Genomic DNA, 26,099 nt, shown 5'->3' on the forward strand with positions numbered 1-26,099 from the left:
TACAAATTCTCAAAATATATCATTTTCATTTTTAATTAAAAAATCACAAAGGAGGGGAACAAAATATATGGCTCTAAAGTCATCACTTACATGACATTTGAAATAACTGCAGGCTATATTATTAAAATATTACTGTACTCTTGGTGGCATCGTGAATCAGGCGAAATCCAAACGTTCAATCCTTTAAAAAAAATAGGGCGCAGTTCTACTTTTCCGCCACAAGAGAGCAGGGATGTATTGGTTTCAAGCAATTTTAGTTGGCTACTATTAGGCGAATACTATGTTCAACATTTAATTAATTGTCCCATCGCAAATAGTTGGATTTTAACTTAAATGGAATGTGTTTTTAATATAATCTAATGCATATATTTATACATAAAGAAAAACGTTAAGTAGGAAAACATTATCTTCCGTGAAAGAGTGTTTCCTGGGTAGGAACGTCATCAGCATCCCGAGTTTCCAGCCGGAGTGACAGAAAAGGAGGCGACTGATAGCCACGTAGAGAAGGCGAAGCAGTTGAAAGGTTCGCATTTAATTTATATTTCAACATTTTCCAAACATTGTCATTTTTTGATTCTCACGCACATCTTCCAGCGTTATTGTATTCTAAGCCAATCTTTAAGAGTCTTACTAAAATCACAGATTAATTGGGTTGGATGAGCAGATAGATGTTTAGCTAGCCTTTAGCCTATCATCTCTAAATGTAAACATTCCTATCTAGCGTAACCCTCTCGTTACCTTGGTAAACCTACCAAACACTATCTGTATACGGATTTTCAACCTTCGTATACTGTTACAACCCAAATTAAATGGTCCCAGCAACAAAGTGACAGCAGTAGAGCGACGTCTCCCCTCCCCCGTCACTGTCTGCTGTATATTGTGTCCACTCCTGCACGACGCGATGCCAATAGCTGAAGAGCAGCTTGTATTGATGCTTGTATTGGGGCTCGGTTGAGCTGTCACTTTCTTCGTCAGTATGCCTCGCTAATCTGATTGTGACGAGCTTCCTCAAGCAATCCATATGCGTTCATTAATAAGATAATGGACGCATGTATATGCCACTTCCGTAAAAGTGACAGCGTAAAGGAGGCCAATGGCATAATGACATCCTTGACGGACTAAATTTACCTGCTCCCAATCCACTTAGCTACAACGCGAGGCAGCTCCCTCTTGTAGCTCTCCCGATTTGACGAATTTGAAGTCAGTCATGTGTCTGTTTAGTATTTAACAGCGCCATTCCCCTCATCGAGGTTACCGTGTTTACGGGGAGAATGCGTTTTTTACGACCAGTGTTGTATTTTATAGACTAAGTGATTCGATTTACACTACAACGTGATTGCTTTTTTTATTTAAATATATCTTGTTTGCCTACAGTTTATGGGGGTGCTGCCAACTGCTGGCCTACTTCTTCAGACTATGGAATAGGACGTTTCCCAGGGGACCCGACGCATACACATTCATAAATAAAACACAAAGTGGACAATACAACAGAAACTATGGAAATTGAAGGCCGAAGTTACAGCGAAGTCCTTAAATCCAAAAAGGATGAAACTGATCACATGGAAAATGATACTCAGAAGGACAAGCAACAAGGGCTGGACACATCTAAAGTCCCAGAAGCTGTACTTCATAATGGTGAGTGTTGACCACATCATATTCGTAAGAGCTAATAAAAAGGTATGTGGTTTTGATGTGGGACCTTCTAATGGTTTTATTACAAAAAAACATCAAATATAAATGTATAATAAACGTATTGCTTACACAGTTACTGATGTGCATATTTAGTTGAATGTTTGCTTAAGATATTGGCATGTTTCCTTGAAATAGGCTAATATTTCAACAAATATTGGGATTTTCTTCTCCCCATTGATTGCATAGTCTCGCATCCCAACAAGTTTACTAAGGAAACATGGCGTCCGTCTTAATCTTGCCCCATATATAATTACGTCGATGTTGCATTCGTCAGAATAAATATCCACCGCATCAGGGCGGAGAGGGCGGATGCTTCCAAATCGCTACTCCTCCTCTCCTCCTTCCAGGTACCCTCAGTCCCGGCGGCGTGGTGGTAACCAACGGCAACGGAGAGTCAGGGGCCCCGGGCTCTGCGGGGAGGAGCGTCCACGCGAACGGCTCCCTGGCCCTGCGGGGCCCTCCCCAGACCACCAGCTCCCCCGTGCAGCCCCCGAGCCCAGAGGCCTCCGCAGGTGTGGCCGCTTTCCCCCACATGGTGCTAGGGAGGTCTGAGGGCGCTAGCGCTGGGGGTGTGCCTCACAAGGGGGATGCGCTGCTGTCTCTCAGAATAAGTATTCCTATGCAGGAAACGGAAATGTGTAAGCATAAACACCGGTGTGCAGTGAGTCCCCCCCCCCCTCCAAACCTCACTCCCCCCCCCCCCCCCCCCCCCCCCCCCGCCCCCCCCGCCCTACTTTAGTTGTTTGCGTTAGTTTTTTGAATGCATCTTCCCTTGGTGTTCTGCTTCCTTGATACAGTGTTGGTGTGTTTTGAAGTGATGATTGGACTAGTGTATTTCTTTTTAATCCATGTCTCCGCGGTGTTTTTATGGATTAGAAGGCATGTTTCTTTATTTTCTTGGTGAAATAATAATTTAATTATCATACAGTTTAATTATTGTTTGGTTGTTTTAATTTGGGTTGTATTCAGGACTCACTGAGTCTGTACTACATGAAAAATCCCATGGTATAATCCCGAACTAACATATAACTGTGTTAGTTTGTCATGGTCTGTTTTGCATTTGCTCAGTCGCAATTTATAAAACCAAACCACTGCATCTAAACTATGCAGTGAAATTGTTTCTGATTGGTTCAATTTATGCGATGTGCGGTAAGTGGCAATAATGAGCCAATCAAAACAATCTTTACTTATTTTCAATAATTGAAACAGAGCTTTTGCTCGCTGTGCAGTGTGACTTACTTTACTTGGCTTTTCCGCTAACCCCTATGTTAAATATTATCCCAGCCCTCAATATGATGATTTAACCATATCAAACAGGCCATGCATCGCAGTCCATAAACACGACACACAAACACATCCCACAGACTCTGTATTGTGTGACGTGTAACTTACCTGGCCGCATTTGCATGGAGATTTGTCATTCAAACTCTCTTCCTCTGTAGCCAACCTGGAGCCATCGCTGGAGTTGGAAAATGAGGAGAAGATACGCCTGGACGCCCGCCGGCGCCTTGAGGAGCAGCTCAAACAGTACAGAGTGCAGAGGCACAAAGACAGGGTGAGTGGAGCAAAACCACACGCCATATTCTCACCCAGGGAGATCTGACGGTACCTTTCAACAGCCACTAAGTTGTGGTTGTGGTAAAACCGATTTCTCGTTTCAGCCAAAGGCCTTTTAATGATGTTGGAGTTGAGTTACTCAGACGTTGGGGTTGAGCCCTGTGCATGGCTGAGATCCATCCCATAACTCTGGTTCACTTCCTCCATCCAGTCTCACCGAAGCAGCACAAGGAGCAGGCCCTCCAGCACCCTGGACACGGAGGTCATGCTTCACCCTGAGTCGCTGCCCCGGGCCAGCACGCAGGCCATGACGACGGAGTACTCCTTCATGAGGACCACCGTCCCCCGGGGGCCCAAACTTGGCAGCCTGGGGATCCCGCCAGCCAGGGAACGGAAGCCCAGGACCCCCCACTCCAGCAAGATCCACTCCCTGGCTGACTACAAGTCCCCTGAGGATGGTGGGGGTGGGGGTGGGGGCGGGGGTGTCGGCGGTGTCGGCGGCGGCGGCGGAGGGGGAGAGCCTGCGAGGACCGCAGACGGCTCCCTCCACTCCGCCATGAGCTCCGTGTCGACCCTGTCCGAGCTCAGCAGCGTGTCCGAGCCCTCCCCCGCGGAGGGCCAGCCGGGCTCCCTCCTGCAGTCGGGGGACGGCGCCTTCGAGTGCGACGGCAGCGAGTCGGGAACCAGGCCCGGGACGGACGGCAACGACAGCGACAGCTCGACCTACAGCAGCGTGTCCGCCCGCGGGGTCTACGCCACGCTGGCGGCGGCGGTGGGCGAGCGGTACCGGGCGCCGTACACGGTGCAGGGCCGGGAGATCGCCGCCGAGGCCGTGGGGCAGTACCCCTCCCTGAAGGAGGTGCTGCAGGCGGCCAGCGACGAGCAGCACCACCTCCTGGAGCTGGAGCAGGAGAGGGAGGGCCCGGCGGAGCCACGCAGCCGCAGGGACAGCTTCTCCAGCAGGTAGCCCCATGCCAGACCCGACCCCTTTTTTGCTTGGAACAGCTTGATGCATATTTGTACGTTACTTTCACATTTTCTATTTGAATTTTTTATTTTTGTGTATTTTTTTAAGGGGAAATTTCAAAGTTTGCAGTTACAAAGTGTTTTTCTGGAGAGAAATGCTGAATATATGCATCATGTTTTCAAGTTGAAAAATATTTGTTTGAATAAGCATGATTTCATCATATACCAAATAATGGTGGTTATGATTTTTTTTTTCGTAATCGAGCAGCCCTAACTCGGTGTGTTCAGCATGAGTCTGTGGTTTGACTTTATATCAACCAGGGATACGGGTCGGATATGTGAATAAGACTGAGCGTACCTTACTTTAAACCTTAAATGTAAAAAGAAAATCAGCAAAGGAAAGGTACTTATACTATAGAGTACACACAGTTTATATATAAATGTTTTTTAGCGTAGCCCATTATATATAATATAGAAACATCATAGTCATTGGCAAAACCATTTTGACAAGCAGCCCATTACAAGAGCACAGCATAACAAACATAAAATCCTTTGACTGAAGGATTGTTGGCTCAAGACTGCCCCTGCCAGTTCCCCAGCCAGGCTTCTGTTTGCCTTCGGGATTTGGTATACGTATTATACTAAAGTGACGGAATAGGATTACACTTTTAAGGGTGATGGATATTATGTAAACATACTGTGAATATGATGCAGGATGTTCTAGTAGCAAGGGTGTTTGGCCGAAAGGTACTTGGTTTGGTCCAGAGTGTCCACACCCTACCTTTAGCCAGCTCTAGAGCAAGACGCTTACCCACTACCTAATCATGAATGACACATTGGCCCACCTCAATGCACTGTTGGTCACTTTGGATCAAAGCACCCTACAATTTTAAATGGTAAATAATTCAAACTTGCTCTGTTGGGTGTGCTAATTTACTCAGTCCTATCTGTTCATCCAGTAGAGCCATGAGCAGGATAATAACACCTAAGAGTGGAACCATGTAGGTCAGTGATGCCAAGTGTTTCCTTACTTCCCCAGTGTTTCTCTGGAGAGCTCCGTGATGGGCCATGACGAGATGCTGCAGGTGCTGAAGGAGAAGATGAGGTTGGAGGGCCAGCTGGAGTCCTTGTCCTCGGAGGCCAGTCAGGTAAGAGGGAAAGGGGACTGTGGGGACTGGGGATGAAGCAATTAACCTATTTCACTACAATCCAGAAAAACATTGTTACAAAAACAACGTTTTATTAACTATGTGCTCATCTACACCGAATGTTTCTGTTCTCACTGTCCAAAACTAGGAATTATGGTAAATTATTTTTCTATGAATAACGGTTGCACAGCGAGGACAATTATAGGACATTGCCACCTACTGACTGAAAAAAACCCAGCTTCACTAGTGTGTGAAGGTGTGCCACATGCTTCCTGTAAGCTGGTGCGGGTGAGGCACCTGCTTCCTGTCACGAGAGTGGCATGTGTTGGAGGGGGGCTGTATTCTTTGGTACTGTATTCAGTTTCTAAAGGTACAAGCTTATAATAATAATAATAATAATACAATTAAAGTTCTTATTAAACATTGCTCATGTGATTTTATACATCCGTAAGGAGTAGTGTAACAGGAATTTTCCTCTGACTATAATCATACCTACAAAATCTATAATCGTTGTATGCCTAGTAGAGACCCACGTTTTAACGCTGTAGTATCCACTACGGTCTTCATAATAGAGTTTGAGTTTCAATCAATCAGGAAGGAAAACCAGAACCGAGAATCAGTTTGACATAAACGTAATGCATCTAAATTCATCTGAGAGGTATTCGATTATCCTCAACCTCACTTTGGATAAAAGCCTCTGCCAAGTACCTTTTTAATGTCAGTGTGTGTATTATTCTACAGAATAATATATGTTTTAATAGTGCCATAACGATCGACCCTCCAGGCTCTCAAGGAGAAGACGGAGCTCCAGGCCCAGCTGGCCACGGTGAACGCCCAGCTGCGGGCCGAGTCGGCACAGGGCCAGGCCAGCCAGGAGAAGCAGAGCACGCTGACCTCCGAGGTGGGCACCCTGAGGCAGAGCTGTGGCCAGCTGGAGAGGGCCATGGTGGAGCTCCAGGGCAGTCTGGAGAGCAGGAACGCCAGCCTGGCCTCGCTGGGCACGGACCTGCAGGTGGCCGAGGAGCAGTACCAGAGGCTGATGGGGAAGGTGGAGGAGATGCAGAAGACGGTCACCACCAGGGACACCACTGGTATGTTGGGCTAGCAGAGGGCTAGGGAACACTTCTGCAACATCTCTTTAAGAAGGATTAAGCACACATCTGGCTGGGGCCTTCTGTCAGCTGGTGTCTTTCTTTACCCCTGGCTTTGATGGTGTTCAAGAGGTTGATTTCTTTAATGTCATGTTAAATACATGTTTGTCACATAAATATTAACCACATAGTGCACAAAGGGAAATGAACACCGTTCTTGTTCCTGACTCGACCCTTTGTCATGAACTCCTTTGCTTGCGTCGTGCCGCCCTCGTACAGTCCAGGAGCTGCACCAGCAGGTGGGCGGTCTCCAGGGCCAGCTGCAGCAGGTGCAGCTGGAGCGCGGCACCCTGCAGAACCGCCTTAAGACCTCCCAGGCCGAGATCGACTCCCTGCAGCAGCTCCGCCAGTGGTACCAGCAACAGCTGGCTCTGGCCCAGGAGGCCAGGGTCCGGCTGCAGGGCGAGATGGCCAACATGCAGGTGGGCGGTCGTCAAGCTCTGCATGTGTTATGGCTGGGAAGTCCACGCAAGGCCCCTCTTCTGCCAGTTCACATGGATGATGTTTTAGGTTTCCATCTTCCTATAGAAGAGTATCCAAACAATCTTAATCATTTATCATCAGTGTAATATGCTCTCAACTTCAAAGTAAACCTCCTTAACTCCCATTAACATTTATGTGACATTGGTCCACTCAACAATTAACAAGTCGTGGTTCTGTGAAACAAGGAATGTTAGGAAGATCAACCCTTTTGCTATTAGGCCACTCTTTATTTGAATTCCTATTTACTCTCCAGGTTATAATTATTTATTCAATATATTATTCGGCAGCTGGTATCAGGCCATGGTACATCATTGTATTTCGATACATAACAAAGAGGTCAGACCAGGGCAGGTTTGACTTGTTGTTGTCGGTCTGTTCTGCTGCAGGTGGGAAAGATGACCCAGATTGGCGTTGTGGAGCACTTGAAGCTGGAGAACGTGACCCTGTCCCACCAGCTGACTGAAACCCAGCACCGCTCCATCAAGGAGAAGGAGCGCATTGCGGTCCAGCTGCAGAGCATCGAGGTGCGTCCTCCCCCTTCCAACGGACGGGAGATGAACGATGCGTTGTTGGTTCTGGTTCCAAAACGTTTCACAACTTCTGATAACATTTGACACATTTTTCCTTTTTTCTTTTTCTTTCTTTTTTAAATCTCTACGACTAATGTGAAATAAACCTGCATTCAGAAAAGTGAACACTTAAAGGTCTGATGACATGCCATCATTGTGCGACTAGCCGTTTTGAAAATCTGTCTCCCACTTGGGATGTCATAAGAGACCGATTTTCAAAAACGGCTAATCACACAATGGTGGCATGTCATAGGACCTTTTTTAGGGGGCTTCCTTCAAAGTTCAAGAAGTCATGAACATCCCTTGGAGGCTGAATCATCCCTTGGAGGATTAAAGAACGTCCTGCTTCGCTTTTCTAGTGACCCCTAATGCGCCAGATGAACCAGAACCAGAGTTATAACAGTGTGGTCCATTGCGTCGCTCGGCTTTTGTGCAGGTGGACATGCTGACCCAGGAGTCGGCCTACCAGCAGATCCAGGACGCCAAGAGCATGGTGGAGGACGACCTGCAACACAAGCTGGAGGAGTTTGAGGAGGAGAGGGAGGAACTGGTCCGGCTGGCCAACACGGCCAGCGCTCTGGAGAGAGAGCTGCAGCAGGTAAACGGCCTCTTATCTCACTCTAGGCGCGGACGTGGAACCGCTCCTTTAAAGAAAGCAAACATTGCTGTTGCTATAGCGAAATGCAAACAGCCGTTCACAGATGATGTACAGACAATTATTTTTGAATGTGACATTTTGTTAGCAAGGGGGCAAGTGTACACCGCTGTTGAATACCAGTGTCGCTGTACAGGCACTTTTACGTTAATGTTTGTTGGGTGGCTGGTCCATCCTATGGGGGCTTAAGAGTGCGAATGACGCAGCCCATCGTGAAAGCAGATGTGTGCGTTGCACATTGGGCATAATTTTGTGTTTTTGAAGGATTAAAGATTGGTTTGCATTGTTTCGATTTAATTGTTTTTTATGTTTTGTCATTTGTCAATAGCATGTCGTTTTACTATTGGTTAATAGCAGGTACATATCGATGCATATAGGCGTTGGGTATCTTTCTCAAGCATGGTTACGGACATCCGTAATCGAGCCATCGATTACGGATGTCCGTATTCGAATCGAGCCGTAATCGAGCCATCGATTCTGGTTAGGACCAGGAACCCCCTTAGCCACAACACCAGTCTTCTACTGACATAGCTGCGGTGGCTAGCCACGCCCGCCGCCGCTACCGCTAACGCACGAGTCCTCCCTCCCCAGGTGAAGATGACCCTGACCCAGAAGGACCTGCAGCTGGCCGCCCTGCAGCAGGAGCACCTGGAGCTCATGCGGCAGCTGACGACCACCCAAGAGAGCCTGCACCACCGGGAGCAGTCCATCAACCAGCTGGAGGCGCGCTACCTGGAGCTGGAGGCCCAGCTGGCCGAGCTGCAGGCCGACGCGGCCGCCAAGGACGACAGCCTGCAGTTCCTCCACAACGAGAAGATCGTCCTGGAGGTGGCGCTGCAGGCGGCGCGCGCCGACAAGAGCCAGCTGGACGAGGACGCAGAGAGGCTGGGGGAGGACGTGCTGGTGGCCTCGGACGTCCTGGACCGGCTCAGGCAGGAGGTCCAGGTCAAGGCCGCGCAGGTGAAGAGAGGGTGCCCCGTGGGAGACGTGTGGGAGTCGTGATTCTTAAAATATACAGTATATATTTGAAAGGAATCCAATTGGAAAATAAAATAATTTTGATAATGTTGATCATATTTTTTTTATTTGAATAATTATAAAAATGTCTATCTCTATAAACGATGGAAACGCAAGCTTTTTCTAAGTAACTGTCTCCATGTTTGGTTCACTAGATTGAAACTCTACAAAAGGAAAATGGCACCTTAAAGAAACAGGCCCAGAAATTGAAAGAGCAGTTCCAACAACAAAAGGTAATGTATACATTCACAATATCTCTTTCCATTGTAAGGGAAGGACGCACATTGTGCAGCCCACTGAATATTAAAATAAGCGCATATTTCCCAAATGGCTCTTTTAACTTAAAACAACCTCTTCCATATCTGCCTCTCTTTCTTTGACGACTGCTATGTCTGTGGATGACCTCGTCCAGGTGATGGTGGAGGCATACCGGCGCGACGCGGGCTCCAAGGAGCAGCTGATTGGGGAGCTGCGCTCCACCAAGAAGCGTCTGGCGGCGGAGGTGTCGGAGCTGAAGCAGGCGCTGCTGGACGCCCAGGGAGAGACGCAGACGGCGGTGGCCGAGCAGGGGCGCCTCCGCCTGGACCTGCAGCGGGTCCAGGAGCAGATGAACGGCCTGGAGGCCCACCTGCTGGCCGTGCAGACGGAGAGAGACGCACTGGACCAGCAGATCCAGGTACACACATGGTACAGTCGCACACTAGTACACAGACGGAGAGAGACGCACTGGACTAGCAGATCCAGGTACACACGTGGTACCGTATGTACAGTCACATACTAGTACACAGAAGGAGAGAGAAACGCAGGTCCAGCAGATACAGGTACACACATGGTACCGTATGTACAGTCACATACTAGTACACAGACGGAGAGTCATGCTGTACCAGCAGATACAGGTACACACATAGTACCGTACGTACAGGCACACACACGGTACCGCACATACAGTCACATACTAGTACACAGACGGAGAGAGACACAATGGACCAGCAGATACAGGTACACGCATGGTACCGTACATACAGTCACACACTAATACACAGATACAAGTTCACACACAGCCTGAGCTGTATATATATATATGTTTATCCAGCAGTTGCAGTCCTTGCTGCAGACACGCTTCAAGCTCTTATGTATGTAAACAGCCGTGCGCAGCAGGCCATCTGCCATTTTTATTTTCAGTGAGGTTTTGATGAGGCACTCGGTTGTGATTGTCTCCAACAGTCCATCCAGTTCGACCAGAGCCAGCTCGCGGCTGTGACGGAGGACAACGAGGGGCTCAGGAAGCAGGTGGAGCAAATGCAGAGGGAAGCCAAAAAGTGAGTCACACCCGCCATGTTCCGGTGCTTCTCGAATCACTCAAAATGGACCCAATGGGGTTCCATCATGTGGGAGCGTTTTATAACCATGTCATTAAAAAAAACCATGGTTATCAAACCGTGCATTCTGCTTTCAAAACAGAGCCATCTCCGAGCAGAAGGTGCGCATGAAGCGTATGGGGACGGATTTGACCAGTGCGCAGAAGGAGGTGAAGGCCAAACACAAGGCCTACGAGAACGCTGTGGGCATCCTGAGCAGGAGGCTGCAGGAGGCTCTGACCGAAAAGGAGGCCGCCGAGGCAGAGCTCGTCAAACTCAAGGCCCAGGTCTTGGACGGGGCCAACAACCAGGCCCAACAGGTACAGGGGGCGCCCACCACTCATGGAGATAAAGGACGGCCAGTCTCCTCAAAGCAGAGCTGTGGAGCTGATTCCTGTGTGTGTGTGTGTGTGTGTGTGTGTGTGTGTGTGTGTGTGTGTGTGTGTGTGTGTGTGTGTGTGTGTGTGTGTGTGTGTGTGTGTGTGTGTGTGTGTGTGTGTGTGTGTGTGTGTGTGTGTGTGTGTGTGTGTGTGTGTGTGTGTCGTCCAGGAGAAGATGGCAGCTCTGCAGGCGGAGCTGCAGTCCGTCAGCCACAACAAGACCTTGCTGGAGAAGGAGCTCCAGGAGATCATCAACCTCACCACCACAGAGCTGGAGGAGTACCAGGAGAAGGTCATGGAGCTGGAGGATGAGGTGTGCAATCAAAGTTTTAAATGATTCGTTGGTTCAGATTAGACCCACAAACTCTTGGTCGCACTGCACATGGCCCTGTGTTGTGTATTTAATCCCGTCCCATTAATCCCACTCCCATATGGTTTTTGTGTCAGGGCTTTAGATGCTGTAGTGTTAGATTTAAATAAGTTGAAACGGTGGCCTATACCCTCCGTGTGTATCTTTCCTTCATGATATTCACGTTTAGATGCAAGATTCTTTATTAACACAATGTGAAATGTCGGCTGTCTCCAGCTTCAAGAGGCTCGCTGCTTCAAAAAGAGAATCCGGAAGTTGGAGGATGCAAACAAGAAGCTTGTGCTGGAGCTTGAACACGAAAAAGGGAAACTAGCCGGATTAGGACAATCCCACAATGCACTGCGGGAGCATTCCAACATCCTGGAGACGGCCCTGGCTAAGAGGGAAGCGGATCTGGTCCAGCTCAACCTGCAGGTGGGCATTTGTGTTCTCTTAATTTACATTTAGGGCATTTAGCAGACACTCTTGTGCACAGCGACTTGCAACCTTTTCATACACACATTCACACACCGATGGAGAAGTCAACCATGCAAGCTCGGTGGGAGCAGTTAAGTTGAGGTGTCTTGCTCGGGGGCACCTCAACACTTGGCTAGGAGGACCCGGGTATAGAACTAGCAACCTTTCGGTTACAATTAAACCTGCTCTACCTCCTGAGCTAAGCTGACCCCTACTTTCTCACGTTGGAACCACTGAAATGTCGGTTGAACGGTAGGTTGAGAAGTCATACCTAACATTCAACATACATAACATTCGACGTACATTCATTTTTGTATGTCATGTCATTTAAAGTGAGACCCATCATACAGGTTTTTCTTTCACAATGGAAGGACAATAAGGTTTTCCAATACGATACTGTACAACTAGTATTCCACTCCAGAGGTTTTTTGGTTGTTGTTGGTTCACACGTCAACGAATCTCTTTGCCCAGGTTCAAGCCGTGTTGAAGCGTAAAGAGGAGGAGGACCAGCAGATGAAGCAGGTGGTCCACACTCTTCAGCAGGCACTGGAGAAGGAGAAGGCCCGAGTCAAGGACCTCCAAGAACAGGTATGAACCCACCAGGGCTGTAATGTATTTACCACGTAATGTTATTCAGACCGTTGCCAGGACACAGCTCCTGGTGTTTTTTCCTGCTGCATGATGTGGCCATGATGACGCATCGGACATTATGGAGTGTGTTGTTATTACGTGTTCTGTTCTACAGCATTGTAACTGGTATCCTGTGCTCTAGGTGGCAGCAGCGAAGGCAGAGGCCGCCCACAACCGACGGCACTACAGGGCAGCAATGCTGGAGCTCTGTGAGATCAAGAAGGACCTGCAGGCCAAAGAGGAACTGGTCCAAGCCCTGCAGAATGAAGCCCAGAAACTGCAGTATGTAGAACCTTCTGATCACTGGCGCTTGATTTTGGATCATTTTTCGATTATAAATGCTGCTTCAAACTCAAAATACATAAACATAATATCAAATGTATTTCCATGTACTCATTTCGTATTACACATTTGAACGAGAATCACACTACAATACTTCTCCTATTGTGCACTTGACTAACCTTGAAATTAAAAAATCGAATATTGTGCTTAATAATTTGCTTTGGCTGAAAATGTCTGAATAACTTACTATGGAGACGGCGTCCCACTTCCCATTGGCGCCCCATTCTTGTCCTATGGTGCATGAGCTTTAAGGGGCTGATCCGTCTCTTCTCTCCTCTGCTCCCCCCTGCAGAGCTCAGGATGAGCAGCATTCCAGCGAGGTGTCCGTCTTCCGGGAGGAGCTGAGCGAGGCCCACTCCAAGCTGCAGATCCTCCAGAAACAGCTGGACGAGGAACTGGACAAGCAGCCCATCACCACGCAAGAGGTGGGTTCCCTTCACCAGTGGGTCCTTTGAGCACCCTGATCACCCCGTCATGTTTGTCACATTAAAACTAGGGGTGCAAACGTTTGGGCTAGAAAAGAATTACTCTTCAAGGTAATCATAAACCACTACAAAAATATTGAAGTTCGCAAAACGTTTTGTAATAATTTTTTGCAAATCTTGGATATACATTAATGTTATGTATATATGTATTCTGGAGTTTGAAGCAGCATTTATAATAGAAAATAAATCCAAAATAAAAACATTGATATTATATATCTGGTATATAGATACTTTGTGTATATTTTACGATGCTAACATACGTTTTTGCCAATGTTTTTCCTGAATAGATTTGCCTTGCTCTTGATTGGTCAACAGGTACACAGCTGAACAGGGAAATGGTTTGAACATTAAACTCATTGCACTCTGGCAGGTGGAGGATCTGCGGTGGGAGGTGGAGCAGAGGCAGCGGGAGCTGGAGTCCCAGAAGCAGCAGATGGAGGCGTCGGAGCAGTGTAGCCACCGGGAGCTGGACAACCTCCAGTCGGCTCTGCAGGTAACCACTCAGCCCCATCCTCTTGTGAGCCACTAACCTGATCACCACATCCACCGCGGCACCACCGGGATGAGTGGCCAATGGCAACCTGGATTGCCACACACCACTTTCCCGCCGAGTAAGGGTTTTAGAAGGAGCCGGATGTATTGAAGTTAGTATTTGTTATTGTTGATTGTATAGTTTGAGTTTGAACCAAACATGTGTTTGCTGATTCAAGGAGCTTGTTTGTAAAGCACCGCAAAAAAGAAAATCATTCAAAAACACGACCAACAGACAGGCAGAACATTGTGATATGGCTGTGTTCAGTATAGTCCCAAATCACCACATCACCACTGGCTTCCAACGCCCGCTACCAAAAGCCCACCACCACCAACCACCACCACCACCACCACCACCACCATCCTCCGGCTCAGCCGGCAGCCCAGGTGTAGGTGGAGTCCACCTCTAACCTTCTCTCGCTCCTCTCAGAACATCAAGGTGGAACTGGAGTCGGTGCAGGAGGAGCTCAGCGGCACGCGGAAGGACAAGTTCATGCTGCAGGCCAAGGTGGGAGAGCTGCGCAACAGCATGAAGACGGTGCTCCTGCAGAACCAGCAGCTCAAACAGGACCTCAAGCAGAGCCGCCTGAGGAAGGTGAGTGCCTGGATCCGGTTGCGTGGGACGCCTGAACGCTTCCTGGTTGGAGTGTAAAACACTTATATGGTGTATAATTATCTGGTGCGCAAAGAGTTGTTGGTTGGATTTGCTGCCCTCCTTCTGCTGATGAAGCCTCTTTTATAGCAGTGTTTGGGAGTCACCCTCGCATGTTAAGGTGCAAAGTCATGAAACCTTTTCAGTTGATATAAAGGTGTTCTCAGCAGGTGGGGCGAGATAGTCTAGTAGTTAGTGCATTTGGCTCCCAGATGAAAGGTTCTGGATTCGATGGCCTCTGTCCGCTATCTACCCCTAGGCCTCCTTAAGCGACATGCCTACCTGCTTCTCAATGAACCTATATCTAAATGAACTGCTAGCAACTTGCGATAAAAGCGTCTGCTAAAGGATCCAACAGTAAAACAAATGCATGTTAAGACAGTATCCCAACATAATGGGGCGTATTTCTAACGTGATTGTGCCGTTGTCTGCGGGAGCAGCAGCGCATGGAGCTGAAGGGAGAGGGGAACCCATCCAGTCCGGTGACGCCAGTGAAGATCCCAGACTGCCCGGTCCCCGCCTCCCTGCTGGACGAGCTGCTCAAGCCCTCTGCCTCGGTCAACAAGGAGCCCCTCAACAACCTCCACAGCTGTCTGCGGCAACTCAAGTACGACCGCCGCCCTGGAACCACTTTGATAGGAGTAGGAGAGAGGTTGTCACGCATGGTAAAGGGGATGGTTCCCGCCACAGCCCTCTAAGAGGAATCCCTGGGGTTTCTTAAGGTCAACGCCTTAGTTGCCCCTGTGGTGATATGTTGAGTATCATCGGCCATGCCCTCACCGCCAGCTAAACCATGATATGAAGAGGCGCAAACATGATGCAAATGCATTCCTTTTCTCTCTGTGTCTAAATCCCCACCACCCTCATTTGTAGTAGTTAGGGTGGTCACCTCTCCGCTAAAATGTGCTGAGATCAATCCTGTATCCCAACTCACTGTAAATCCCTTTTGGATGAAGCGTCTCCTAAAATGGCTAGATAATGACTCCATCAATAAAGCATTGCTGAGTGTAACGTCTCAATGCAAGAGGAGCTCGCCGCCTACTAACCCCCCTGGCCCTCGGTTGTGTTCCCTCAGGCAGGAGATGGACAGCCTCCAGAGGCAGATGGAGGAGCACACGGTGACGGTGCACGAGTCCATGAGCTCCTGGAGCGCCACGGAGGAGGAGCTGACTCGACTGGGGGTGTCACAGCCTTCCCTGGACCACGAGGAGCCACCGGAGAGCAACAACAACCCAGCGGAGGAGGAGGAGGAGCAGGAGAGGCAGGAGGAGCAGGTCCAGCTGTCATAACGCAGGGAGTTGACTCAGTAAGGGCATAGGGTCAGCTGAGGTTTATCCAAAAGGGCAAGTTACATTTTAAACCTCACTAGCCTGGAATAAAGTTATATTTTTCCTTGTTTATTTTTGTTTTTTCTTAAATATTTTCTGCCAACATTTGGCATTCTCTCGCGGGCACTCAGGTGCTCACGTGAAATAATATTTCATCTTCCCATAGCTTTATTCGTCAGTCTTTATTTGACTCTTGTGATATTTATTCGCCATTAAAGGAATTTACCAATGCTCAGTTTTTCCCAAGGGCTGTGTGAGATTTTTCCGGTCTTAAGCCTTATAGTGTTACAAACAGTTACAGCGTAGACAAGTGTTCAGTGTTCGCGTCACTGCTGTCTCAGTATGGCCATCAACAATTGAATCTGCAATAAACTGTTCTTCCACTGTACTTCTGTGCATGGGTAGGAATGATTTCTCTCATCTTGATTTACAGCGATTGTCAAACCAGGATTTTCTCACGGGATCTTAACCGGGACATACATCAGTTATTTTTGTAAAGGCCCTTGTGTTAAAATACTGTCTTTAATTTCTTAAGCTTGGCCCAAGTATATTGCCTTGGGTTAATTAGTCTATAAGTCTTTTCTTTTTCCTTTTTATGTATGTGTCTTGGCTGAATTTGATTGCAGATGTGTATGGGGAAAAAAAAGCCTTATGGATAAGAAAAAAGTGTTGTAAAAGGACTAAAGGATTTAAATGGATTTGATGTGTTTCTACTGAAAGTGAACAGATTGTAATATATATTATTTGAAGATGCTGTGTGCGTTTTTCCATATTGAATGGCTTGTTTAACGTTTGAGTTGCATCAACTGACAATGCAGACTTAACGATGGGAATCATTTTCTATATAAAATGTTTGTTGGGTGAAAGCAAAAATGTTACTACTTCTAATACTTTGGTGCAATCAACACTATTCCTGTAGTTATGTTTTATATTTGCTGAAAATGTTGACCCCGAATTCAATTGTTGGTTTCGTTTTGCAGTTATTTGACGGTTATGGAGTAAAGTTAAAATATTTGAGGGTAATATATAAAATTATTTTATTTTCTAATATTGTACATTTGTAATTTTTTAATGTTATAAATGGGATGAGAAACGTTATTTTACCCCTAACTAAATTAAAAAAGGATGATGAAGCATACAAATGGATGGTACAGCTGCTTACAAAATCGAAGGTTTCAGAATGTCACTGCTCAGTTTGTCATTATTTACTATAACCCTTGTCAACCATAACGCTCTTTACATTAATATACTTTAAAATAACCGATTTCGCTAAAATATCAGTATACTGTCTTCAGAACTTGTACAACTTTATCTTCCAAACCGTACCTGGGCTCCGTGCATATACCCTGCTGTATTTACCGTTCTGCTCTGTATTTAACATTCTGCTCTGTTCTGGAATATTATCATTCCGATGTTTAACGTTTATCCTGGGAGATGTCATGTATTTATCGCATAAAATTGCACTATTCATCAATCAGCCATTTGTTTCATTGTAATACCTGACTACAACACGTAGGGACCTAATTTGAAAAGTTCGACAAGTTTCTGAGATTGGGTTAACTTCGTTTTTAAGTCGGGCATCTGCGAGTAGGGAGTTGGGGTCCTCAGGCAGGACGGTTTGAAAGCGTCGCGGTGAGTCTCTACATCCCAAAGGGTCAGCAGCCTGCAGCTATTCCGTAATATCCCTAACCAGAGGGAGTTGATGAGGAGGTGGGCATGAACCGATATGATAATCATGTTAAGAAAAGGAAGAAGAGCTCAAACTCATGGTCTCGTAATATATGCTTGCGCCGACACGGCCTGTCCAAACACAAACGTGTGTGTAAACCTATGGTCGGGAAAGCAAACTGCTAGCTAACGTTAGCTAAGCTGAGGGACAATCTCCCATAGTTTCATAACTGGCTTGTTATTACTCTTTGCAGAAACCACCTCTGACAAACCTTAGATTACAGAATTAAATGTTTTAAAACGTTTTATTTAACCAACCGTCCACATAAATGAGCTTTTTACTGATACAAAGTTAGCATTGCCTCAAAAGTGGCCATAATATAAAAGTTGTAATAGTCATGCGTATATTGACATTTATAATCTTAGAATTAATATTTATAATCTTCACAATTATTGTAATTAATCGAATATAATTGCTATAATACAACTTTCGATGTCTTACGTCTCGGACACTGAGCATGCGCACAACGTGTTGTAAACAATGACACTCTTCCAGACCATCTTGAGCATTGTGTCTACACAACTGTTTATCTTTTAAAAGAACGAAGACTTTGTATTGCTTACGCAAGATATAAAATGATCTTCGGTAAGTAGGCATATGCGTTCTCGCTGTCATTGTACCTAAGGCGGTATTTTTCTTGTGATCACTACGATGTCAAATTCCTGCATCACGAAAGCCCTCCACGGATGGTATACTTGGGCGTGACAGCTTACGATCGCATCGACTAATGATGTCAGATGTGTTGTTTTAACCACAGTGACATCATGGCAACTCTCAGATTCTGCTTTCCGTGTTTCACATATCGCTCGTTTTTAGTTTTGGTTTTGCGTCGTCTGTTCTCGTGTTAGCCTTCCAGTCCTTCACTCTGCATTGTTGGCGTTACTTACTTGTTTGGTTAGCAAGCTAGCTAGCGGATGGCATACAACTCTTGTGGTCTGCCTTTAATAAGCCAGTGTCAGTTGCTGTCTTACAGCTAATGTACAAAATAGGTTTGAGGGCAGTGATACATTGAGGCAGGTAATGATCTTAATATTGACAATTTTAGCTTGGTGGTTTGGTTTGGTAGTGGTGCTTTACTTTTTCATTACTTTATGTTATTTTTCCTTGATTGCCCCCCTGCTCCATTGCCATTCTGATCTAGGTGTGTAGATGTTCTATGGATATCCATGTAATGAAAGCACTGTGCCGAGATGCAATGGCGTTTTGAGATCACATCATGGTCTCTGATCTCTCCATTTCTTCCATTTAGCTGAAGCATGGAGACGGTTCTGAGCAGGCTGAGGGGACTGAGTGAGGACGAGCTGCGGCAGGAGTTGGCCAGAGCGGACCTCAAGTTCGGCCCCATCACAGCCACAACCCGGGCCATCTTTGAGAGAAAGCTGGCCAAGGTCCTCGCCAGGCCTGAGAGCGGTGCCACCGAAACGGACGGCCCCTCTGGCGCCGGCGCCTCGGGGGGTCCCGGCGCCGACCGAAGCGACCCCGTAACGTGTGCCGTGGCGGTGGAGGCCGACTTCGGCTACGGCTCGGGGCTCAACCCCCCCGAGGAGGAGGAGATCCCGGCGCCTTCGCGGACCGGCTCCAGCAGCTCGGAGGATGGCCCCTCTCAGCCGAGGACGGAGACCCCCTCCAAGGCATCGCAGGTGTCGCCCACCTTCTTTTACGGGGTGTGTCCGCTGTGGGAGGACGTTTTGGCCAGAAACGGTGAGTCGAGACTGAGGATCAATGTCCCATCCTCACTGGTATATGTTGGCTAAAATAATATTGTGATGGTTGAGATAAAATATTAATTGTGCATATGTTGTTTAATGCTGGCTATTTACATGCAAGCTACAAATATTGGTACGGTATTGCACATTCCGGTCAAATCGGCCGAAGTTTCGGATGGCAATTATAATAATTCCCCGGCCCAGTATTTGTCTATATCCACCTTGTGCCGTGCTTTAAGTATCCGGCCATTGAGAGAGATGCTTTAAGGGAAAGGAAAGCATTGTATCATCTTGTTGTTTCTCCCCCCGTCCCCATCCCCCCAAACAGAGAGACCCCACGTGTACACGGACAAGAAGGACGCCCTTCAGGTTGTGAAGATGATTAAGGGCGCTCGCTTCAAAGCCTTTCCATCACGTGAGGACGCAGAGAAGTTCGCCAAGGGGATGTGTGACTACTTCCCTTCCCCCAGCAAATCCACTTCCTGTGGCCCGGTCATGGCCAAAGGTAGGCACAAGAGCTTGCACTCACTGCAATCTAAGTCTAGGGCACTGGAGATAAGCATATTTTCAAATGAATTGGGAATGAACTGGACAGACGATGTATTCTGCGCGGGGGAAAAACATTTAGGTTAGTAGACACTGAAAATACATCCTTTCTAAATAACTACTTTTAAGCTCATACCTAACCATACTCGACTATGTTTAATGCAGAGACCCAATGCATTACACATTAATGTACAGTGCACTATCCAAAGCCAAAGGTCCCACTATGGAAACCTATATCGAAATCTATCCATCCTTAGTGTCCAATACACGGACAGTACCTTCTGTTTTTAAGTGCATTCTACCACTGTCTAGATAACACAGAGGTGGACGCCATCAACCGGGAGCGAGCCAACAGCTTCAAGAGCCCCCGCACTCAGGACCTCACGGCCAAGCTGCGGAAGTCAGTGGAGAAAGGCGACGAGAGCACCTTTAACGACCTCATCTGGAGTAATCCCCGGTATCTGATAGGTTCAGGGGATAACCCCACCATAGTACAGGTGAGGAGCTGGAAGACTTGCGTGAAAGGGTTTTGGGGGTGTGTGCGTATTAATTGCAGTACCCTAGACTTTTGGTGTATCTTTTAGGCAAAGACACACCATTAATTAGTTGATCCGTCAACATCCTTGCTTTATCCATGGCCACTGTAGAACAAGTTTTATGCCTCGGGGCTCCGTCCTCTGTGATTTCGGTTTGGTTTTAGATGCTTTGTCTGTCTAACTCGTCGGACTTGAAACAGTAAATACCTTTATCTTGCCTGTGTCGCTGATCTCTAAATGGCGGACACTCCTGCGAACCGTTGTGAAAACCATCTTCACCGTCTTATCCGTCTCTGTTTTAGACCTTGCTGCTGGTATTGTTCAAAAGCGTCTCCTCTAAACGCCTTCTCCTGGCCCTTCCATTGTGCTCTGTGTGTGTGGCCATGCAGGAGGGCTGCAGGTACAACGTGATGCATGTGGCAGCCAAGGAGAACCAGGCGGGCATGGCCCAGCTGCTGCTGGACACCCTGGAGGACCCCAAGTTCATGCGCCTCATGTACCCCGACGACCAGGAGCACATGCTGCAGAGACGCATCCGCTACATAGTGGACCTTTACCTCAACACCCCAGACAAGGGAGTGAGTGACCGCTTCGCTCTGGCTTCAAGTAGAGAATGTAGTGGCATGGATTGCGTTGGGGCTGGTTGATCATTTAAAGAAGTGTGTTAACTGGGGGACGGTGTAGTGCCTTTCCGTTTTTTTTGTGCAATGGAAACTGTGAGGATCAAGGCAGAGAGTGGTGGTTTCGGTTGTCCGGTATCACAATGGCCCACCCTCAAGGTTCCTCACCAGATGTTGTGTCTCCCACTCCAGGGCTATGAGACGCCGCTCCACTTTGCCTGTAAGTTTGGGTGTCCGGACGTGGTCAACGTTCTGTGCTCCCATCCGGACGTCGACAAGAACCGCAAGAACAAGTACGACCAAAAACCATGTGAAGTGAGTAACTGCTTGCAAAGTTTTTTTTAGTTCTACTGATCTAGTTGTGAACTAGAGTCGACTGTTTGCACTCGGTGTCGATGAGCCTCATTGAACACAAACAGTAAATTCCATTGCTGTTCAGCAAAGCATACTTTTTGTATCGCTGGTGTCGTCTGAATAGCTCGGTTGGTTAGATTTCTCTGCTCGGCCTAAGGCTGTGTTGGATCCAGCTGCCATGATATGGCAGGTTGTCGGTATTCACACCCCGACGGTTATTTATATTCACATTAGTCACCAGAGCGCTCTAATACCAACACAGACGAGGCACAACAACACGTCACCCCGAACGACCCCAGCATCTCACTGTTTGCTAACCGCCTCCGTTCTGTTGTTGTTTTTCTGCCACAGGTGATATGTGATAGAAAAAATAAAACCCAAGAAGTGAAGCAGAAGATCCTGGACTACTTGGAAGGTACAAGATCGAGGTTTCTCTCCAGGAATCGACAGCGCTGTTATCGGAGTTCATAATTGCAACAATAAATGTATTTGAGCAGCCCTAATTTTAGATTCCATCGCCATACTAGTTTGTAATCCGATCCGATTGTACCATACCAGTGGGTTTAATATCTAATGCCCCGAGAATACTTGGTTAATATCGACAAAGTTGGATGAATGTCGTGACAGTCCGTTCCGTCTCTGTGTCAGACCGCTGCTACGTCCCCTTAATGAGGGCGACGGACAACTCCTCCCAGCCCATCATCGGTGCCCCCTGGTCACCCGAGCCCTCGGAGAGCTTCTCCAACGCGCTGTCCCCACGCCACGCTCGGAGTCCCATGGATCCCCTGATGTCCGTCAAAGCCTTCGCCGGCCCCCTGAGCCCCTCCAAAGTAGGGAGTTTTTCAATAAAACGGGATTAATTATTTAGCTACCTAGATTAATCACTTTCACTGAAACAGATTTAAATTTGTTTTCTTTCGACCGCCACCACTTCCTCAATCGATCGAACCGTCACGCTCATTGGTGTTCATTTCGCCGGTGCCCCCTGCAGGCGGACGAGTTCCGGCGGGCGTGGAAGACGCCACCCAGGGACAGAGCGGAGCAAGTTCACCACATCCTCAAGTCTGACCCTGACCGCGGCGTGGAGAGGGTGGGCAGGTGAGGATCAGCCCTCACACATATATACTGAGAGGTTAGAATCATAAATGTACAAATCCCATGAAGACTTGAAACGTTATCAATAAATAAAGCCTTTTGGATCTATTGGAAGATTTGAAGGTTGTTATCTAGCTGTCTAGTTCGGTCCGAGGACGCAGTGCGAGGGCAGCATACTGATTAGCTCTCGGAGAGAGTTTACACTAGGTAGAGTTTACATTAGGTAATTTGGCAGCCAGTTTAATCTAATTGCCTTTCTGATTGAGTTGTTAAAGCATACCATCAAAATCGGCACAGCTTCAAACACTTGGAATTGCTGCACGTACAAGCACGTTTCGATAAAGGGCACAGCACCAATAGGAATCAGAACAATAGTTTCTAAAGTTGATGAGTTATTTTAGTTATTTCGACCGGGTGAGGTGTAAGTATTTGCAGAGAGAATCTCTGTGACTCGTTCTCTCCATCCATCCACAGGAACCTGGCTCATGAGTTCGGCCACGCCTGGGCAGAGTACTGGGACTTCCTGGACTGCTTCGTGGACCTGGCCTCACAGGAAGGCCTGCGGAAGTTTGAGGACTACCTCAGCAGGAAGGACTTCAGGCAGCGGGCGCACGAAGAGGCCGGGGAGAACGAGACCAGGAACCGCTTCAGGACGCCGTCCCCAGGTACGCCCCTCCTCCCCACTTTTTCCGCACCATGAGACCGCCTGGCCTCACGTTCACGACGTCCCTCGGGTCGCACATCGTCCGTCTGGTTTCCCATCGACGGCGTCCTTCTTGCAGGGAAGCCCAAGAAGTTCTGCAACTCCATCTCCGTGGGCGCCTTCCTGGACGAGGGCGACGACCTCAGCCGCGAGGAGATGAAGAACCGGCAGAACGCGGCGCTCACCAGCATCAGCTCGGCGGCCGGCGCCCGGGACCGCCGCGGCGCCGACCTCATCGAGACGGCGGCCGAGGTGGACCTGCTGTGCGGCGGCGAGGGCCTGCTGCTGTCCCCCGGCGGCGCGGCGGCGTGCGGCATCGAGCTCTGCGCGTCCCCCCTGGCGTCCGGCGGCGGCGGGCGGGACGGGACTCCCAACGGGGACACGGCGTCCTGCTCCCGCCTCTCGCCGTCGTCCTCCGCCATGCTGCTGCTGTCGCCCGTCTCCGACCTCACGCTGGAGTTCGAGCACATGTCCCTGGGGGGCTCCGCCGGCGGGGGTGGGGTCCGGGAGCGGAGGAGCAGCGGAGGCGGCCGGCACAGGGAGCTGCGGGACTCCTACTCCTCCTCCAGCCCGCCCCCGGCCCCCCTCGCCGCGGCCCAGCTGAGCTGCGGGCTGGGCCGTCTCTCGCTGGGCCGCGCCGAGGACGAGGGGCAGCCGGCCGGGGGGAAGAGGTGCAGCGGCGGCAGCAGCAGCTCGGAGGAGTTCCTGGAGGCCCAAGAGAACCTGGACGGCCCGCTGGGCCAGAGGACTAGGGGGGCGGACTCGGGGCGCACCCTCTGCGCCCGCTCCAAGTCGTGGGACCACGGCGGGCGGGACCTGAGCAGCTCGGGCTCGTCGGGGTCCTACAAGTCCTTCAACAGCTCCAACGAGTTCCTGAGCAGGACGCCTCCTCCCCCACGCATCAGGAAGAGCCTCTTCATTGAAGGGTGGGTTTCTTGTTCTCTCGCTCCACATCACATCATTACGCCACTGTTCTTTGTCTCTTCTTTTGAACTGTGTTGTGTTCCACCTACGTTTTTCCCAGGGATGTTCCCACCAAGCTGGACAGCGAGGTCCTGTTAGCAATAGAAGCCATAGATGTCAGCCCCCAGCAGTTCCCCGGCATTCACAAGTGGAAGAGCACAATGCAGAGCTACTCCAAATCAGACATGCAAAGGTGAGTCACGTCACGCTGCCCGCACAATCTTCAGAACAAAGTTCTCATAAGTTCTCTAAACAAAAAAGTAAACACACAACTGTGCACTTTTAAATGTTAGTCGCTATGTGTATCATCTCAACAAACGTATAGCTTAAAATCAATAATGAATGAATAAATAAAGCCCTATAACTGAAATATTCCACAAATGAAAAAGGCTTGCCAGCCTGTCCCTCATGGTTTTAAGTGTCTTACTATCAACACTCACAAAACCCCATCTGTAAGACTCCCCCGTACAAACGGGGTAGGAGATTAATCTGACACATTTGGACTTCAATATGCTCTAGTTGTACATTTAAAGCGCTGGTCTCAGTGCTTCACTGTGGCATGTACATCAGACTAGGATCTACTCTATCTCTTGTGTAGGACTGGATCCTCACATTATCAATGTGGATGCACTCGCAATATATCCTTAAAAGAAGAGTATTTTACAGTGGTCAGTGTGTGATAGAGGCGCATATCGCCACAATAAAGCAAAGTCCAACACGCAGTCCCCCTGATCTAAAATAACCAGTGACCTTGGCTCTCCTGCCAGCTGGCCCAGCCCTGCGGTGGTGAAACACCGACCCAGGATGCCACCGCACACCCCCAGCTCCCCCGCCAGCGGCATGGGGCCCCCCGCCGGCCGCTTCAGCCCGGCCCGGCTCGGCCCCTCCACGCCAGACTTCAGCCCTGGCCGCTACAGCCCGGCCCACGCCAGCTCGTTGCACCGCATCCGCCTCAAACACTTCAACCCCCTCTAGCTGCGTCCCCTTTCCCCAGAACCCCTCCCCCTATTTCTGGAACCCCCGGTTGCGTAGATGCCTCCCCCTTTCCAGTACAGCTCCGCCACTCCCCGCCCCGATGAGTAGCACCAGCGCTCAGAAACCCCTCCCCCCCCCCCCTCAACGGAATTATGCACAAGCGTCTCAAATTGTTTGTAGAAATTGTGAATGGTACTTAATAAGCCCATACAGCGTACAGGAATCATCATCGCATAAGGTTGTGATGTGCACGTCGGACTGATGGGTAAAAAGAAAAGTGAGGTTTCCTGTGAGGTGTGAGGAAGTCAATATTTTAATGTTTTTTTTTGTACGTGAGTCAGTAGCACAAAGGGTTAGTGTTTTTAACGTGTAAAGTAACTGCCAGTACCTGTGTTGTCCTCGGTTAAGGAAATCGCCTTACTTTTTTCGATCAACGGACATTTGGTTAAATATAAACCACCCGTCATTCTGTCCAGCCGTTCTTGACGTCAGACGCTGGGCAGCCGTGTTGGGCACTGCTGTGGACATTGGCACCCAATTAATTTAACTTGACATGTGTACATTGGTCAACATTTTACTGGGTTTTAGATAAACCGTTCTTTTTGTCTCCTACCAGTAACGGCAGCCTTGAATTGACATTTTTGTTGAATATAAATCAGACTGAGCAGCGCGCACTGTATGAGTTTGGATAGAAAAACGATGTATACACTTTTTAAGTCCGTTTTTTCCGGCTACACATCAGAACCGGTCAGGCCGCGTCCATGAGGAAGAGAATGTATATTTCCGTGTAACTGAAGCCTTCATTGGAGAGCACAAGACTACTTCATTAAAAGGATTGTATTGCTGTAATTGTGCTCTCAGGTGACAAAGATCTTATCCTGGTCTCAATGTTTTGAATGTGGAACGTTGCAAAAAAAAAAATGCACCTAAATACTTAAACTTGCTAATTGTGCTTTTGGCATTCTATGCTTTATAAAAAAGGAAAATACTTTCATGGTGATGGCGCGTTTTCTGTATGTCTAGATTGTTTGCTTTCGACTAATAAAATTTCACCCCGTACGTAACTTGCCACTGCATTTTCTCGCCTGCTTCCAAATATTCT

The 26,099-nt window shown here is 48.3% G+C and overlaps 2 protein-coding genes across 6 annotated transcripts; both read left to right on the forward strand.

The window, feature by feature from the left end:
- The first annotated feature begins 420 nt into the window (after positions 1-420).
- Positions 421-17,247, forward strand: golga3 (golgin A3). Of its 2 annotated transcripts, none has more exons than XM_030358279.1 (24): positions 421-523; positions 1,375-1,635; positions 2,040-2,330; positions 3,135-3,247; positions 3,461-4,212; positions 5,255-5,363; positions 6,148-6,454; positions 6,734-6,936; positions 7,384-7,521; positions 8,003-8,164; positions 8,813-9,181; positions 9,394-9,471; positions 9,651-9,914; positions 10,463-10,557; positions 10,700-10,916; positions 11,146-11,289; positions 11,563-11,760; positions 12,274-12,390; positions 12,575-12,714; positions 13,067-13,199; positions 13,630-13,752; positions 14,221-14,385; positions 14,883-15,049; positions 15,518-17,247. In XM_030358279.1, exons 2-24 carry the CDS (start codon positions 1,497-1,499, stop codon positions 15,729-15,731), a joined length of 4,638 nt encoding a protein of 1,545 aa, XP_030214139.1. In that variant the 5' UTR covers positions 421-523; positions 1,375-1,496; the 3' UTR covers positions 15,732-17,247. The 2 variants fall into 2 exon arrangements, with proteins under 2 accessions (XP_030214139.1, XP_030214140.1); XM_030358280.1 differs by having other exon boundaries at positions 2,040-2,204.
- Positions 17,248-17,342: 95 nt separating this feature from the next.
- Positions 17,343-26,066, forward strand: ankle2 (ankyrin repeat and LEM domain containing 2). Of its 4 annotated transcripts, none has more exons than XM_030358282.1 (13): positions 17,343-17,480; positions 18,749-19,200; positions 19,534-19,710; positions 20,064-20,248; positions 20,677-20,865; positions 21,100-21,222; positions 21,613-21,676; positions 21,910-22,091; positions 22,253-22,359; positions 22,831-23,021; positions 23,139-23,985; positions 24,084-24,215; positions 24,790-26,066. In XM_030358282.1, exons 2-13 carry the CDS (start codon positions 18,756-18,758, stop codon positions 24,995-24,997), a joined length of 2,850 nt encoding a protein of 949 aa, XP_030214142.1. In that variant the 5' UTR covers positions 17,343-17,480; positions 18,749-18,755; the 3' UTR covers positions 24,998-26,066. The 4 variants fall into 4 exon arrangements, with proteins under 4 accessions (XP_030214142.1, XP_030214145.1, XP_030214141.1 ...); XM_030358285.1 differs by having other exon boundaries at positions 17,387-17,402; XM_030358281.1 differs by lacking the exon at positions 17,343-17,480 and adding an exon at positions 17,956-18,084.
- The last annotated feature ends 33 nt before the right edge of the window (positions 26,067-26,099 follow it).

This window comes from Gadus morhua, chromosome 6 (assembly GCF_902167405.1).
Source record: "Gadus morhua chromosome 6, gadMor3.0, whole genome shotgun sequence".
NCBI classification, from domain to species: domain Eukaryota; kingdom Metazoa; phylum Chordata; class Actinopteri; order Gadiformes; family Gadidae; genus Gadus; species Gadus morhua.